This window comes from Magallana gigas, chromosome 7 (assembly GCF_963853765.1).
Source record: "Magallana gigas chromosome 7, xbMagGiga1.1, whole genome shotgun sequence".
Lineage (NCBI taxonomy): Eukaryota > Metazoa > Mollusca > Bivalvia > Ostreida > Ostreidae > Magallana > Magallana gigas.
In genome coordinates this window covers 32,695,120-32,714,276 of record NC_088859.1, presented here as the reverse complement: position 1 = coordinate 32,714,276, position 19,157 = coordinate 32,695,120, and the positions used below count along the sequence as shown (strand labels likewise).

Below are 19,157 nucleotides of genomic sequence, written 5' to 3'. Positions count from 1 at the left end.
TTTTGTCGAAATGTGTTGTGCCAGTTTAGCTACCGATTTGAAATACCAGAAACTGACCCGCAATATGCTAAAGCGGTGATGTCAAAAGAACCACTGTCAAGGTCGCTACTTCAAAGACTGAAGTTCAAGTATTTTGTGACAAAGATCCGTTTTCTTAATTTCATAATATCCTTTCTACTTATACCAAACAATCAATTATAAAGATGTTTTAGACATATTTTGCAACTTAGTTGTAAAAGGAGATTTGGAATGTCACAAACGACTGTACTTTTCCCCTTAATCCTACAATTATGCAGCTTTCAACTGGCTTGGGACTGACAATTTTTTCTTAATTCATTCAGTTTTATATTTATAGTAAGTTAAATCAACTATAATTTTTTTCTTATCAATAAGCAGATATTTAAGAATAAAAATATCATTATTTTTATTTTGTCAATTGAAAAATTGCTGATAGATGTTAGTTATCAATCCTAAAAGACTTCTAAAACAATCCTAAAATTCTTTTCAGGTATAATTTTGGATTGCAAGCAGACTATAATTGTTATCACAACACAAATCACACGTATTGCTCTATACCCCTTATCAAATGTGTGCTAAACAGGAACTTACCCGAGGATCAAGAGTTCGGGAAATCAAGAGCTAATTTGCTTAATAACCTTTAGTGAAAAAAATCAGAACCGGAGACTTACTTAGAGCGATCAAAGAGTTACCTGTATTAAGACAACCCTTTCATATTTTTACTTAAAATTTAACGACAGCGCATCTTCGCTAGCCAAAGGTTTTCGGTCCACTCCACTCCTCATAAACCCTTGGCAGATCTCATTATTAAACTTCGGTGATGCGGTGGCGCTATCTCGCGAGCAACTTAAGTTGCGCCCCTTGGATATTTACATTTTAATTGAATGAAACAACGGGTAATTTACACGATACGGCCTAAATGCAACTTGAAAACATGTTGACTAGCTAGAATCGGAACAAAATTAACAATGCTATTAAAGGGGCATGGTCACGATTTTGGTCAAAAATTATTTTCGATTTTAATGTTTACAATGCTTCAGTAGGACATTTTAAAAGGCAACCAAAGTTTGAGTGTCATTCGTTGAGTTTCATGCGAGTTATAGAGCTAACAATTCTTTGCTATGTAAAGAAAACTTTTGTTTACATTGTCTGAATGTTCAGTAAAAATTCCGGTTTCAGGCGTAAAATGAATGTGTTAAACGTTAGGAATTGTAAAGAAATCAAATAAAATACATATCGTTTAACCTTTGAAAGAAATAACCATAAGCAGGAACGTATATACTAACGGGATAGACAACTCCTACATTTGCAATGTTTACTTCCAATACCATCACACGAGTCTTGTAAAGTTTGTAAATCTCTGTTCATTTCCGTGCAGTAAAATATATCGTCACAGTGAGCTGGTTTGACAATCGTTGGGGAGTCTCGGAGGCACTGTACTCGAGAACTTAAAGAGTTTTGCCCCAACTTGCTAAAAGCACTAAATGTTTTACCAATGATCGCAAGTGTGTTTCTTTTAAACATTAATTACAAGCGCTTGTTTAAAACGCTGCAATTGGATCAGCTACTCACAACTGCAACCAATCATAAAACGGTGCTTGTCACCGAGTTTTCGTAACAATTATGTGTTTCTCTCTATTCTCTGTCAATGAATTCTTATATTTAAAATCGAATTAATGAGCAAAATAAATCATAATTTTTTCTTTGGTTTTATGCATCGTTTACAATACCAGGAAACGAAGACGCGTGAGCGCCATTATAGCATTTACGTATACCCTATCAAATTCATAAAATCACAATTTTTAACTCACAAACGTTACATAAAGGTATAATGTTAGCTGTGTAGAAAAAATTCAAAATAAAAGGTAATAATTTTGCACCTACGGCTGCACAAAAGAAATGCGCAAAGTTATGCGCACTCGAACTGTAATCGGTCCCGTTCAATAATAAACTTTTTTTAGAATAAATGATACGGTCATTTGAGCAATTAGTTGTACCTACATTAAAGAACGATAACAAAAAACCCAATATGTATATAGAGAGAAAATTGGGATATAAAAAACGAGAAGTACCAAAGTAAATTAATATGTTTCCGTATCATCAATACAATATGTAATTTATTTGGATAATTTTACATCAATTTCTATTGGGTCATAAAATATTCATTATTCTGATAGCTTCGCAAATTAATGACAAACAATATAATGTCTGTTTCTGATTGCTCAGGAGCGATTTGGGTTGGCCTCAAATATTCTATATCACAATTATCTACTCATTCAATATTTAAACTGTATAAACATCAAGCACGTTGGCGGAGGAAGTAAAGGACTCAGTTACCGGATATAGGATCGAACAAAGTTATTTACAATTGTTCTGGTATATCCACGAAACGAGGACTGAGGGTAAGTAATTACTATTGTTTCGAGAACGTTGGTGCAAATGTATTTTAACACAATGACAAACTAACCATCAGATCAACCTAAAAGTTTATAATATGAATTGTTTAGCTTTGGTATTTTATTAAGTAAAGAAGAAAACCATACATTTTATTGCTTAAAGTTTTGGTATTTTTCTAAACTTTATGAATATAATATAGTTTTTCTTCTGAAAGGGATCTATAAAGTCTAAACTCAAACACCCTAATACAGTAAAACAAAGTTATACCGAACACGCTTACAATGAATTGACGCTTACAGCGAAGTGATCTTCATTCCCCTTGAGTTTATAACATGCTGTAACTTTCACGGATATAACGAAATAAGTTTACAACGAAGTAAAATCGCCCGTCCCTGGCACTTTGTTCTAAGCGTGTTTTACTGCATTATGAATCCCATAGTATGAAAGGACTTCAATCAAGTACATGTTCAAATCAGCAATTTGAAAATAGTCTTAAGCATAATTATACCAATTACAACTATTACAACTAGTACATCATAGGTACAGCTTTTATTATATATACATGTTTTATTATATATACATCTTTTATGACAGGGTATATTTCAACATGAAGAAATTATTAACTTGGTTAGTGTTCCTGTCTTTGATGCACCCAGTGGTAAGCTGGGGCTTCTCAATAAAGAATCAGAAGAACCTAGAGACGAGATATTCTGATTATTGTGGGACAAAATCACTCTGTTCTGGGGAGAATTCCACCGAGACCAATTTATCAATGGACTGTCCCGAGTGTATTTGCACGGATGATTGTGAAATGCTTGGAAGATGTTGTCCCGATAAATCTTTAAGCAAGTGTGTCAGACCAGTTTATTCCATTGACGGACATATTTCTAGATTTGTAAATACTGAAAAATACTGGTTCGTTTCTTCATGTCCTCAACCCGAAAATGACTGTTCAATGTCTCTAGAAAACGCAAGTCTCAATTTCCAACGCTTAGCGCCAGTAATTTCCAGAAGAACAAATATTACCTATTTGAACTCAAAGTGTGCAAAATGCCACGGCGAAAATGACTTCATTGAATGGTCATACTTTCTTCAGTGCAATGAAACATTAAATCTCAATTTTTACTCGTATGCTGATGAACTATTGGAGGATATGAAACGATATGACTGTTTCATACATTATTACTCTTCACAATGGAATTCTCGTCCGTGTGAAAGACCAAATTTAATTACAGAATGTAATCATACTGGCGACTGGGACATCTATGATGAAGACACAGATACTGCATGTAAAAATCATCTGGACCCATATAAACATTTCCAAAACGTTTTCTGCTTCCTCTGTAATACAGGTGTCAATCAACGTAATTCATTCAAAATTCAATATAATATAGCACGCGGAAATAATTCATCCAAACAGGCCAGTGTTGATCAATACATCAATGACACAATGGGTAATGCATGCGTCGAAAATTGTGAAAATAGAAACGATGATGTCGTATCTTTCCAAGAAACAGTAGTACTTTTAAATGATACTTACGATATCAAAGATAAAATTTATAAGGCTTTTCTGACATTGCTATCATGGGATGTGGTGGTAAATGTAAACAATACTCTCTTAGCGAGGAACTTCAGAAATGAAAGCTTTTCGGTATCCTATGGGGACACAATGAACTTAACGGCTTTGTTCGAGGAATATATCAGGTCTGGTGGGTATTCAAACTGGTGTCAGGCCGATTTTCGAGCAGACAGAATTTTTCCCGGATTCAAGAGTAGAAGAAGTTGTTCTTGTGATCCGAATTGCTATCAGTCTCGTTTATGTTGCCCTGACATTGCGTACTATCAATCAAAAGCTTGTAAAGTACCAATGCTTGATGAAAATAGTAAAGAGAATACTATTGGTACCGAATCGATCTATCCCATTTTCTTAATTAGCAGATGCCCTGTAAACTACAATGATACCTACGTTAAAACAATGTGTGAACACGTAGAAGAGAATAAACTTTTGTATATCCCTGTTATCAACGTGAACACAAGTGAAGCATACAGAAACCATTACTGCTATCTATGCCACAACCAAGACAATTTAGAAAGAGATGGTGACAACAAATACATAAAAGCCTTTAATATCACGCTCACTTGTCCTACACTCCTTTATCCAAGGTTTTTGCCAACAGTTGAGTCGCTGTTCAATTTGGCAAAGCAGAGTCAGTGTTCCGTCATATTCTCAACTGATCACAGTACAGAAAGATGTTTCTTGTACAGTATTAATACAAATATAAACAAATGTAACGTTAGTGGGAATGTGACATCTTTCAGTACACATGCCAGGAAACTTTGCGAAGACCCAAATATCAATGTAATTGCTAAATCTAGTAATTTCCTTTACAAGAACCAAATCTGCGATTTGTGCAACAGTAAAGTGTATGAAGACCCGGTCGGAGTGTGTCTTGTTGACCAGTCCCTCATAAATATTGACCCCGTACTGTGTGAGCAAGGAGACTTAGAATTAGAAAAGTATCCTTTCAAGAACTTTTATTGTGAGGTTTGTGGCACCTACCCAGGTTCTATTAACCCATTGCCTACATATCCACCAATACAAGACCCTACTTACAGACAGCTGTTTTCTGTTTTGGAAACACCAACAAGCAACTTTTATTTCAACACAGAGAATTGCCAGGAAAATGAGGTGCTTGATGTCTATAAGGTAATGTTCAAAAGATATTTATGACATTTTGTCAGGCAATGTAACTTTATTTGTATTGATATGCTGATTGCTTACTTTCAGATCTACTTAACATTATAGTATACTTGTGTGTGCGTAGTATGATATTATGTAAAATGTGAATATTTACATTTACTGCATTTTACAGCGTTTGTCAATTAAGTTCTGTTTCTTTAAATGCCTCCAAACACCAGGCTCCACCGTCACCAACAATTTAAAATCCCTCAACTCATTCCTCAACTCAAATCCTTTAAAGGAGAGTGCATAAACTTGAGGTCAATACTCATACTTGAGGCCAAGAATTGAGTTGAGGAATCTTGGTGACGGCGGGGCCAGAACCTAAACGCTGCATATGAATTTACATATAATTTACATAAGTGGTTCTCAAACATCAATTTCTATGTTATCAGTTTAAAAATATATTTCGTACATGTTGTTTTAACATTTTACAATAATTATTCAACAAAAAGTTGATTTTATTGTTAAAAGCAAAATTTAAGGACATAATCTTAATTGATTATCTTTTTAAGGCTTATCTTAACAGTCTATGTAATAACCTGTTAAGACCGACTTTTAAAAACAACAGTTCTTGCTACCACTAATTTACTCCCTCCGTGATTTGCAATCCATACCAATTTATTTCATAAAATACTCATTTCATCAATATGAAAATGTAATAAAGCAATTTCGTTGCGTCTAGTGTTTCCAATATTCATATGTTTTTGATATTCTAGTTTGATCGTGTGAGTTTTCTCCGAAATGACGTCATATATCTGTGCACAAGCTTAGTTAAGTAACTTGCATATGTTTAAATCACACAATAACCCAACAGACTTTTTACTATTACTTTATAAAAGTCATTCAAAAACCTTAATTACAGCATCGCAATGTCTAAACTTGCTTATTGTTTGGTAAAGTATTATTTAAAGCGTATCTTCGGGCTAAATTCATTATGTGACTTTTTAAAGTTTTTATTATCATCAAATCCGAACAGTGACTTATTAAAGGTTCATTAAGCTTCATATAAAATAAAATCATTGCTTACAATCATACGGATAATGGTATTGTAAGACGTTTAAGTGACGATTTTAGGTATGCGGCAAATTAAATAATTGATCGACTTAAGATAACTTAAGCGCGTTTTTTCAATTTGTCTGCTCAGCAAAAGCCCCTTTTACAATCGGCGCACGATCAGAAGCGACAAATTAAAAAAATTAGATATGAATCGTAAACTGTTGCCGAAATAATCACATTCTTGTTATTTTTAATTTACATGCACTAAGTGTTTTTCTCTCCCTTACTTTGTTTGCAATCTTCATTCTTGCATGAACCACTAAAATGCATTTATTTTCAATCCTAAAATAAATCTTTCTGTGCGAATAATTTCACAATCTTATCATCATCCTCATCTGATCTGTCTAAATAAAGTTTGAAAATTATTCCTTTTTTGACAATACCAATTATATAAACTGCATGAATTATATTACTTTAGAGGTAAATATAAATTAAATCTAATAAATAAGGGATTTTTGATAGATAATATGAATTTTAGTTAAGAACTTAAACATGCATCAGATGTTTATGTTATAAAACTATGCAGATAACGTTTTTCAATACTTTTTTCACCTTTTGAATATTTTTAAACAAATTTTAAATTCTACTTTTCAGGGTAAATGCAGAAAATTGTACTGTACCAAAGGAAAATTTGTTAAAAATTCAACTTGTGTACATTTCATCCCGTTTGTGAAATCCGTGAATTACAGAATGTCGTTTAAAGTCTCCCTTGTAACAAATGGGACAGACGCATACTCTGCATTACAAAATATTCAGATGGTATTCCAACACGATTTCCAAGATCTTAACGTTTATCTCGAGTTTATAGAATTTTACGCTTTTGTGGACCAACCTTGTTCCGTATTACAAATCGAACCACAAAACAAGGAGGAAGCAACGGTGTATTTGAAACTGATGATGAGACAATCAAGCCTGCTTAACAAAACAGCAATAGAGGAAAAATTATTACGTTTTAAACGTCTCACAGTTGATTATAATGGCGTTTCATACACTTTTCAGGAAAGTGTAAATGCATGGTATTTTCCAGTCCTTTACCTGTCTGATGAACTAAATGAAGGTTGTCTTATCAAAGAAACCCTATATTATGATACCGAATTATTTTTTGATGTGAATGATTTACTATTGTGTACACAAATTGAATTAGAACCTGACGAATTTGAGTTCAGTGAAGATATGACCCGTGTTTATATTCCATCGGTGGACATTTATTTTAATATAAACGAATTTCATATTACTCATAATGGAACCATCAGAATTTGTTCAGAATCATATAAGAGGATTGCCAAACCTAAACCAGCATCAGTAATGAGAACAATTTTAATTGTAGTGACATACATTTCCACTATACTATCACTTCTGGGGTTGACTCTTACATTTCTAACATTCTGTATATTACCAAGTTTGAGAACTCTTCCTGGCAAAAACATGATGTGTTACACATTGTCATTATTTGCTGCTCAGCTTCTTTTTTTAGTCAGATCACACAGTGAACTGCTTGATTCATCTGCCTGTGCTATAATGGGAGGACTCACCCACTATTTCTGGTTGACTGTTTTCACCTGCACAAATATTGTCAGTTTTCACATGTTTAGATTGTTTGTGTTTTCCTCCTTGATACATGACGACAAAAATAATGTGTGTCAGTTCTTAAAAAACGTTTTCATTGCTATTTTCACCCCTACTGTACCGGTTGTAATTAACATAATACTAAGCTACACGGTGAACGGAACACAATTCGGTTATGGAGGTTTCGCTTGTTTCCTGCCGAGTTCTATAGCTTTGCTCTGGTTTGTTATACTTCCGATCACTCTCCAAATTCTGTTTAATTTATTGATGTTTTCTATTACATTTCATTACATACGTAAAACACCCAAAGTCGAGAGTTCAAAAGACAGAAATGAATTTTCTATCTTTCTAAAGTTGTTTCTTTTGACTGGTGTATCTTGGATCCTACTGGTTGTTGACGGGTTTTTTGAGATTTCCCTTTTCACTTTTTTGGCCACAATAATAAACGGTTCCCAGGGAGTATTTCTGTTTATTTCCTATGTCTGTAATAAAAAGGTTCTGCGAGCGCTAAAACAAAAGTTTGTCGGGAAATCAGAGGGGACGACTTTCACAGGAAATACGTCTTTGATTAGTAGAAGTGGTGGGGCTTCGTTCAACAGCCAACAGCACGGAAGCGACACAACACGGACATCCAAAATTTAAACATTGATGTTGAGTTTGAGTTCTTAATGATCAATTCGAATCCAAATTTCAATTTTGTATCTTAAATGGACATAAAATTCATTTCAAGTCTTTGTGACGTGGATCTTTATAATTTATACACAGCAAATTAATGTGTTTTATTTTGAAAACAGTTTATTTCTTACGTGAAGTATGTTTAGTACCTTGGATGATTGATAATGTCTTGAAGTCATATACATCATGATCATTCATTAAAAACAATAAAATTGAATTGGTTATGCTTTTCAGTGTGTCATCCATTGCACAGTTTTATTGTGTTACGAGACCCTTATTGAGCTTATTTCCGTAGCTTTCAATACTATGTTTCGTGAAGAATACGTACATTTTTCATTAATAATTGCATTTATTTCTCAATATAACGCGACAAATACATGAATTTAGGCCAAACCTTTACAATGATACGCTAATTGTTCTGGAATTCGAAATTCCAGCTACGGAAACTCATAATATTCATTGAATAAATAAACACCTCGCAGTCTCTCTTTCTACAATCATAATTCAATTCTAAACAAATACTACACAGGTTCAGGATTATCAAAGTAACCAAAGTTAACTCTAATTTTTAATTATTGGAAAGGAGAAATCTACTAAGTGCTAGAGCATCCTCAATCCTCACAATAATGAGGTAAATATGGTCGACCATTTAGAAAACGGCTGTGATATCCCCACACTGGCGAAAACTTTTCTGTGAACGTATGTCAAGATAATTAACTTTTGGTGAACAAGCTTCCGTTTTAATTGTTTGATCATATTGAAAACGTTTGAGATTTCCACATCACAGCCATATACGAGTAAACGTATTTTCGTGTTGCATGTACCAGGATACAGGGAGTGGTTGGCTGGTCAAGTTCCCAAAGGGTCATCCTTTACCCTCTTATTTTATAATTGGTCATTAAAAATGGTTAATATCCTTAAGCATGCATAATTGTTCTTGTTTCTCATGTAATGTTGCATTAGTTACATATTTCGTTTGGTATGTTCCACAAAGTCATTAATTCCACTTTCATAACTGGTCATCAAATATTTTAAAAACCCTTATAACCTATAGCTATACTGATACTGTTATGTCAAAATGTGAGCAATAGTCAGACAAAAGACCCGAAACAAGAACCATTGAAGTCCACAATCAGTATTTCGTAAATGGTCCTTATCTGTAGTTCATTAAAAGTCAAATAGTTGATAGCCCTTCTAGATCATATATAACCGCTTCTATCAATATGCATTGTATGGAAAGTTAGGCAAGTGCTCCTAAATTATCATCCCTCAATCTATCTCCCACCTTAAGTGATCAATTAAGTCATCTTTACCATCCTAACATTCTTTAGTCTTTTTCAATATGTTTTTCTGAAGAACTGCAGAATTTCTTTTTTGTGTCTTTGATGGACATAAAATTCTGGATATTCTGGAATAAAAGACAAACACATTTATAATCAATAATGTTTGACATTTAAAAAAAATAATTGCAAAAATTGTACCATTTGGAAACATGAATTCTCTCGCTAATTTGTTGTTTATAACATAATTATATTATATTTCTTATCATTGATGGTTGCCATATTACGCTCTTTGCATGCTCTATTGCAGATAATTTGTGTTCAATTGTCCATGAATGTTTAAGTCAAGACGCAAAAAAAATTGTAGGAAGAGTTAACGTATCATTGAGTAAAATGCGACGTAATAGTTTTCCTTAATGCTGGGCGGTGAGTTTGCACTCAGTCAATACATGATATGTCAATATATGATACCGTCTAAAACAAATTACACAGAAAACGTTGTCAACACGCAGGGACTTTCCATCCATTACAATTCGTCCTGGGCATTATAAAATGCTGAACTTTAAACAAATTCACTCGTAACTGTTGAACCCGTCTAGATGTGCTGATATTTTGCAAGAGCGTGGGTGCATGGCTTTATGAGGACTATTAAATCAATACTTTGGTACTTTATAACTCATTTCCTTTCTATAAAAGTTGAGATTTCCCACGAGTACGAACAGTCCACGTTTTTCTTAATGATAAAAAGAGTGGTGATAAGTTTTATGTAATTGATTTGTAACAAAGTCCCTTTTCCCTTATTTTTCTAACAATACTGAAGGGGCATGGTCACTATTTAAGTCAAAATTTGTTCTTCCGTTTTTTTAATGTGTACAATGATTTAGTATTTATCTTGAGGGGAACTATTGCTGGTATTTTGGAATTTTTACGGATCGAATCAAATATAGACTTCGATAAATCAGAGCAAAACCTTATGCACTTACAACATATTATAAAATACAATTCATTCTATTGCTAATTCGGTACGATCTCTACGTAATGGATTTTAAGACAGTCTAAACGGAGGTTATATATATATATATATATATATATATATATATATATATATATATATATATATATATATATATATATATATATATATATATATATATATATTCCAATTTGTACATTTTATACAGCTTTTGTTTACATAACAATAATTTCTTACCTCCGTATCTCTCTTATAATTTGACATTCAAATTTTAGTCAATCATTCAAAATGCACAAGAAATTTATTTTATACATTAAAATTTAAAAATAAAATTACGATCTAAAATCGTGGGTAAGTTCCGTAAACATGCATTCAATAGTCAGACAAGTGACACAAAGAATCATTCGAGTCCAAAATCATTTATTTTATAAATGACCCTTATTTGTAGTTTATAAATGATCAAATAGTTGAGAACCCCTTCAAAATCATTTTTAACTACATCTATTAATTGTAGTGAAGAAAAAGTTAGGTAAGTGCTCCTAAATCATTTTTCCTCAATCTACCTTCTATCTAGATTGATCAATAAGATCAATTTTTACAATTTTACATCTGTCTTATAACATCTTTAGCCTTCTGAAATGTGTTTGTAAAACAACTGCAGAGTTTTATTTTGGTATTTTTGATGGACAGAAAATTCCAAATACATTTAGAATCAATAATGTAAGACACTTTAAAAAAGAATAATTGCAAAAGTTTTACCACTAGGGAACATAGAATCCTTTCGGTAATTCGCTTTTTTCAACATAATTAGATTATTTATTTTATCATTTATGATTGTCACATGGCGATTTTTACATACTTTGTTGCAGATAATTTGTGTTTAATTGTCAATTGAAAGATGTTATCAAATCAGAATGTGCTTTTACGATTTTACACAAAGGGGCAACTTTACTAGAAAAACGTCGAATTCAGATTCTTTGTTACATAGGTGGCAGGGGACAAGTTTTTTTTACAATTCACTGTAGCCAGGGGATGAGTGTTTCCGGAACTAGAATTTCCTGACTTCCCATTCAGCACAAATACCTTTCATTTAATTATTATAAGGCTAATCACCAATATCCGAGGAAAGTTACTAGTCAGAATGTGTAAAATTTTCTACAAATTGTTTTTTTCTGATATTTCGACAATTTCCTATTTTGCCCATTTTTCGTAATTTTTCAGCTTTTAAGACCTCTCCCAGCTAATTCACTGCAGAGGTTGACCTTCCGTACCGTGTGTAAGTTGCACCATCACATGCCATCCAGGCTTGGGGTAATGCTAAATGTAATGGTAATGCATTGCAATGCATTACATGTTTTCAGAGTAATGCTAGTAATGTGTAATGCCACAAAATTAGCAAAACAGGTAATGGTAATGTAATTCATTACTTTCCAAAATCTAGTGTAATGCTGGCATTACATGGCATTACTTTGCATTACTATGCTTATTTATGCATGTTCACTTTAAAAAAATGTGATGAATAAATGAATAGTTGAAATTGAATTTGATTAAATTTATTTTTAATGAAGAAAGAAATAATTCTTGAGATAAAAATGTTTTAATTGTATTATCAAAAAAGATTTTTAAAAATTCATTTTTGAATTGTTAATATTACTAAATATAACAGCACAATTTCATAACATTTTTAAGAGTGTTGTTATTAAGAGTTTTTAATCATTAAACAATTTACTCTAATTAGTTTGCACTTCAATTAGAAATGTGTCAACAACACACTATGCCCCCAGGATAATCTAAGTATCAAAACAATCTTTTGTTATAAGAAGTACTAAACACCCCAATCCCCTTCCCTTCGCTATGTCCCAATAGAATAGGAGACAGACATGCACCTTTAAAAGCAAAATGATTGCACTGTCCATCCATGATGATAATCAATATCACTTCCAATATTATAACCCATTTGTAAATAATTTTACTTACTTATTTTCTCTCTCTCTCTATCTCTCTTCCTCTTTTATGTATTTTTTCTATTATTGCACTTTATATATCCTAAGATAAAGATCGTCAAACAGTACTTTTCAGTCCAAGCTTCGACTGTAAAACATTTATTTAGTATAGCTGGGAAGATTTTCAAACTAACAGGATGCAGTTAAAAGATGAACCCTTTGAAACTTCGATCATAAAGTGCAACAGCAATTTTTTTTTGTCTTAAAGTGTCCTCAGTAGAAAGAAATACGATTAAAATACCGTATCTTAAGAAATATAACTGGGAAAAACCATCTGTTTAAGAAATAATACAATTAAGTGTCCAAAATTATAAAGATTTGTGTAATCTGGGGAAATATCTCTATTTAGCTTTTGATACCCGCAACATTATTCCATAAATTGTTTTTCGTTATGCATGTAATTCTGTGTCTCTATTTCGTATCCTACATTGTATCATGCCAAATGTCTATAAATATCATTTTACTTCTGTAATATGTTGTTCATAATGCCACAAGATGATTATATATTGAGCAAATAAAGAATGACTCTTGTAAAGTCATTGAATTTGAACCTGATACTGAGCATGAACCTGTATATATGTTAAAAAGTGTTTTATATTTGAAACATTTGCAAAAACTCTTTATTAGCTCTACTTTTTTAAAACAAAGTAATGGTAATTGTAATGCATTACTTTACTCATGTAATGGTAATGTAATGCATTACTTCAAGAAAATCAAGTAATGGTAATTTAATGCCCAAATTCATGAAGTAATGGTAATGTAATGCATTACTTTACAATGTAATTCGCCCCAAGCCTGATCTCCTTTTCGTGTTATTTTACCTCCCGTCTGTAAATTGCAATTTCACTTTGGAAATTCAACACAACAGTCATAGCCACAAGCTTCGCATTTTACTTCTGATTCTCATGTACTTAAGAAAAGGGGCCTACATATTGCATATCAATTTCAACAAGAGACATCCCTCTAACCAATGATAATCATTAATAATCATTTAATGAATTTTAGCAACACTGACATAAGCATTCAAGTACAGCAACTCTCCATTTTACAAAAATATTGACGAATACTTTATCCGATACTGTCTCTTGCTACCATATGAATGTAGCAATGATATTTAAGACGCAAAAAAACTATGCTAAGAAAATGAACAGATCATTGAGTAAAACGCAACGTTATCACTTTTCTTAATGCTATGCAGTGATGTTGCATGAGACAATGCAATGTCAATACATAATACCGACTTGAGAATATTAAGCAGAAACAGTTTCCAACAAGTCGGAACATTCCATTCATTATGATTCGTCCCGGGCATTATAAAATGTTTGTCTTTAAACACAATTACACGTGAATGTGTAACACTTCTAAAGGATGTACTTTTATTTTGCAACAATTACTTTTATCTTTTGGCAACCAATCGATTGCAAGAACTTACGTGCGTGGCTTTATGAAGACTTTTGTTATATTTGTCAATAAAAACAATTGTAAACAAAAACACGACCATGTAAAATTATTCTTGTTGCTCGTGTCAAGTTGCATGTTTTATTGGGTAAGTTCCATAAGGTCATCAATTCTACCTTTATACATGTAATTGTTCATCAATAGTTTGAGACCATTAAAACTCATATAGAGATGCCGTTATGTCAAAATCCGAGCGATAGTCAGACAAGTGACCCCAGAGACTATTATCATCCAAATCAACAATCATTTTATCGATCATAAATGACCATTATCCGTAGTTTATATATGGTCAAATGGTTGCGAACCCTCTCTAAATCTTATGTACTGCTTCTACCAATATGTATTGAATGAAAAGTTATGCAAGTGCTCTTTAATCATCATCCCTCAATCTACGTCCTATCTAAAGTGACCAATAAAATCATCTTTAACATCCTTCATATAACATCATTTATAACTGTATTTCCAAGACAATTAAGGGTTTATTTTCGTAGTTTTAATGGACATAAAATTCTGGATATCCCGGAATAATAGTAACAGACACAAAAACATTTTGAATCATTAATGTTTGACATTTTGAAAAAGAATTGATGCAATAATATTACCAACATGAAACCCTTTCGCTAATTCACCGTCTGGATTTTTTAAAATTATCTTTTATGGTGGTCAGATGGCGATTTTTACATATTTTGTTGCATATAATTTGTGTTCAGATTTTTACATATTTTGTTGCATGTAATTTGTGTTCAGTTGCCTATGATGCTATTAGATCAGAATGTGCTTTTACGATTTTACACAATTTACGATTTCATTAGAAAAGCGTTCAATTCAGACTCTCTGTTATATAAGCATGTAGCGAAGGCATGCATGGCGCCAAAAAAAAAACCATGCTAGGAAAAGCAAACAGGTCATCAACAGTCCCCGTTTTTTCTAAATGAAAACTTGATTATTTGTGGTGTAATCACAGCGCTAACCATATTGTTCTAACATTACTCAGATGATTATCATCAAAATTAATGTTAATGCAATCTTAAATTTTCATAAGGATTAGAATGTTAAATATAATCGGATATAAAAATCAATTTCCTTTAAATTATCATACAAGCCAGTTAACATACGGTTACATAAAAACAAAATGTTTTCGTTGCTTTCAAAGATTTATAACATCATGGCATAACTTAGGAAGAAAATACTATTCAGAAATATCTTAGAAAATATATATTTATATATATTTTTATGCATTAAAATTCATATCAAAAATGTATCGCATGAGATTTGTTCCTAATGACTTACCTAACCAGTGATATTCCAGTTATAGACCTAAAATGAATGTTTTAAACGATAGGAACTGTTTAATTACGCTTAAAATGAATAAAAAGATAAATCAGCTTGAAAAAGATTTTTTACTTGTATATTGAACTTATGTAAACAAATACAGGGCACAAGCCTTGTATAATAATAATAATAGTTTATTTCCAATTTTGGGCCCAGAGGGCATACAAGATTACAGATATTAGATAGAAATGCCTAAATAATAGATTCAACATATAAAAATAGTCCATACACATACATGAACTTGTAACAGCCGGGCAAATGTACATCAGTATGTCAAAACATATGAACAGTGTGCATATAATATATAGTCATAAAGGTAATTTATACAAATATAAAGATAGTATCATGATTTGTATAAGTAATTCACCGGTCATTTAGATCTCAAAGTATTCTGTCTTTTTTTGAAAGCATTGATCAGAAATTCACTTAACTTTGTAATTATTATTTTGTCTTCATTCGACATTAACCAGATAAATTTGTCTTTCTTTGTTAAAAGTATAAAGTTTTTGTTGAGTATTGAGACATAATGGAAAAATGAATTTCTTTCTTCTTTATATAATAGACATTCGGTAAGAAAGTGACTTTCATCTTCTACACAATTTTGGTTACATAATAAACATGTCCTTTTGTTTCTTTCTAAAGGAATTTTTTGACCAGTATTATTTTTTGTAAATTCATATCTTCCTCTTTCAACTCGTAAGTCATGTGCACTTATTCTGAATCTACAAAGTATTTTTCTTAAATTATGAGAATGGATAAACATATATGATTCCATTGTAAAATTTTCTTTATATAAAAAATAAGTATCAAGTTTTCCAGAGTTTAGGCCCTCTTCACGTTTTAATGCCCAGTAATTTAAAAAGTGTTTTCTTAAAATTTTCTTGACTTGTTGTTTAAAACATGTGGTTTTGTACTTTTTACATATAGAGAGTGAAATATTAATTTTCTTACTAAAATGATTAAGCTTTTGTACCAAGAGTTAACATTGGATAGACTAAGATTAATAGTTTCTTTATACGCATGGTGAAGCAGGGAAGATTCTTCACATAATTCTAATCTATGCCAGTATAATAAGATGCTTTGAATCAAGGAAAAATACAGAGGATATCGTCCTAATTCAGAGATAATTGCAATATTTGTGCTTTTTTCCCCAGCTCCTAATAAATATTTACAAAATTTGATATTTAAGTTTTCCATTTCCCAAGTTTTAAAGGTATCATATAGATGTTTGTCTTTTTCTTGTATGCGTGATGTAAGGGTTCCCCAAATTTCACAGCCATATAATGCAATAGGTTTTATCATATGATCAAAGAGATGTAAAAATGTCTTGATAGGAGGTTGGGTAGAGTTTAGGTCTTTAAATAGTTTGAAAGAGGCATTGAGAGCTTTATTATATAGATCAGATCTTGCTTCTTTAAATGAGCCACATGAGGACATGATTATACCTAAATATTTATATTTGTTAACACATTCTAAATGTGAATTTTCAAGACTGAACTTCTCATTAATAAGGTGACCACTTTTGTTGAAAATGACAACTTTAGTCTTGCTTGTATTAATTTCTAAGCACCAGTCTTTGCAGTATTTTTCAAGTATATCTAGTTTGTTTTGCAATCCTTTTTGGTCATCTGATAATAATACTAGGTCATCAGCATATAGCAGTGAATTAATGTTCTTTCCAGATAGGTTGATAGATCTTATACTTTCTTCATCAAGCAATTTTGAAAAATCATTCAAAAATATCTTAAAAATGTTTGGGCTTATGACATCTCCCTGTCGAACTCCTATTTCTGGTCTATAAGGGGGAGTTAATTTGTTACCTACTTTTACATAATTGTTGCTTTGTCTGTACATATTACACAATATATTGAAGAAAAGGCCATTTATATTTAACTGTAAAAGTTTAAGTTTAATGCCTTCATGTATAACCGTATCGAAGGCTTTACGAAAATCTACAAAACATGCATATAGTTTCTTATTACCAGTATTGATATATTTATCAACTAAGCTTTTTATTACAAATAAGTGGTCTGATGTTCTGGATTTCTTTGAAAAGCCTATTTGAGTTTCATGTATTATTTTGTTATCTATTAAGTATGTATCAAGTCTATTATTCAAAATGATATTAAAAAGTTTTCCTATGCTATTGTTTATCGTTATTCCTCTATAGTTTTGTGGTAACTTAGGATTATCTGATTTGAAAATGGGTGTAGTATAACCCTCTAGCCATTTCTCTGGATAAATTCCTGATGTTAATACAATATTAAACAGTTTGAGAATACAGGGATTAACAAAAATTTGAGATGCTTTTATCATTTCATTTGAGATATTATCTAGGCCAGGGCTTTTGCCCGATTTCAAAGAAGTAATGGCTTTTTGGATTTCAAGAGCTGTTATCCTAAAATCCAATTTGTTAAAAGAATTTACAGTCTTACTATTTAATAATTCGTTGATTTGTGATTCAATCGTGATGATTCTGTTTTTATATTTTTCTGGTGTTTTGGATAAGGTAGTGAAGTAGTTAGACCATGTATCCCCATCTATGGCGTTTTCTATGTTAATTTTATTGCTATCAGTTTAGAGGGCACGAGCCTTGTTTACATGACACAGAATTGTGAGCCCTGTATCTTACCTAAAACTCTACGAATGACACTTTTTACAAAATTTGTATAATATTCAAAACGAATTTAATACACAGAAGTTTCAAATTTGTTTGAAAAAAAAAACACTCCTTGGATACAGATATTATTAAAATGTTATGCATTTGAATATTATACAAATTTTGTAACAATAAAAAATTTCTAGTTATTTGCATATTATGACCCATATGGAAGAAAGGGGACCGCTATTAGTGTCTAGTATGATTGAAAATACATATAAAGGGGAGCAAAAATCTTATAAAAAGTGTTGGTACCAGAGTTTGTAATTTTTTTAAATCAATATTGAAATTAATGAATATTTAAAAAAATTTTAAAATGTAAAAAAACATTACTTACTGGAAATGAGAAGAGGACACGTTTAATGTATGAAGAAATTGGAGTTGGTAATTGCATGTAAATGTCTTTATTGTCGCATTAATTGTATATGAAAATAATATACAATTAATTATTACATTAAATGATTCAGCGACGAATTTATACAGACGTATCAAATTGAGTGTAATCAAGCGATGATTTTAGTTCGAAGCCATAGCCGAACAAATTGAGAAACGCGGATGTTCATCGGACAATCTATTTTTAGTCCAATGTAGAGAAAAATCAAATGTTATATTGACCTCCTAGGTCACATGCAGGTGAATATAACGTTTGATATTTTTTTCGTAGACTGTTGGATATCAGCCAATCAGAGAGGTAGGAATTCAATCATATAATAAAAGCTGATATACACCCTAATGATCACAACCTGGACAGCGTAGTTTAGGAAAGATAACTTGTATAGAATTGGGACTTCGTATGGACTTTGTCGTTTTCGACAGTTTTTTAAACAACCTTCTTTAGCCATAGAATTTCGAACCCTGTCACTAGAAATTTCCTCTACTCTCGCTCAGCGTTAATGCTCCTTATTCCCTCTGTAAAAGCCGTAACAACTTTTTAAAAAAGAAAATACGAGACAAAATACATAATTCTCTACATGGTTTTCATAATTTTCAATTTTAT

At 31.7% G+C, this 19,157-nt stretch overlaps 1 protein-coding gene across 2 annotated transcripts; it reads left to right on the top strand.

Moving 5' to 3' along the window:
• Positions 1-2,309: 2,309 nt before the first annotated feature.
• On the top strand, positions 2,310-8,684 carry LOC105331163 (uncharacterized). 2 transcript variants are annotated; one of them, XM_066066765.1, is made up of 4 exons: positions 2,310-2,420; positions 3,010-5,122; positions 5,875-5,928; positions 6,809-8,684. In XM_066066765.1, exons 2-4 carry the CDS (start codon positions 3,023-3,025, stop codon positions 8,420-8,422), a joined length of 3,768 nt encoding a protein of 1,255 aa, XP_065922837.1. In that variant the 5' UTR covers positions 2,310-2,420; positions 3,010-3,022; the 3' UTR covers positions 8,423-8,684. The 2 variants fall into 2 exon arrangements, with proteins under 2 accessions (XP_065922837.1, XP_019924072.3); XM_020068513.3 differs by lacking the exon at positions 5,875-5,928.
• Positions 8,685-19,157: the final 10,473 nt, after the last annotated feature.

Excerpts from the sequence above, each read along its gene's own strand:
- LOC105331163 (XM_066066765.1), top strand. The coding sequence starts at position 3,023 with ATGAAGAAATTATTAACTTGGTTAGTGTTCCTGTCTTTGATGCACCCA. Across the intron at positions 5,123-5,874 it reads AGGTGCTTGATGTCTATAAG|TTTGATCGTGTGAGTTTTCT; the intron begins GTAATGTTCAAA and ends TTGATATTCTAG. Across the intron at positions 5,929-6,808 it reads TATATCTGTGCACAAGCTTA|GGTAAATGCAGAAAATTGTA; the intron begins GTTAAGTAACTT and ends TCTACTTTTCAG.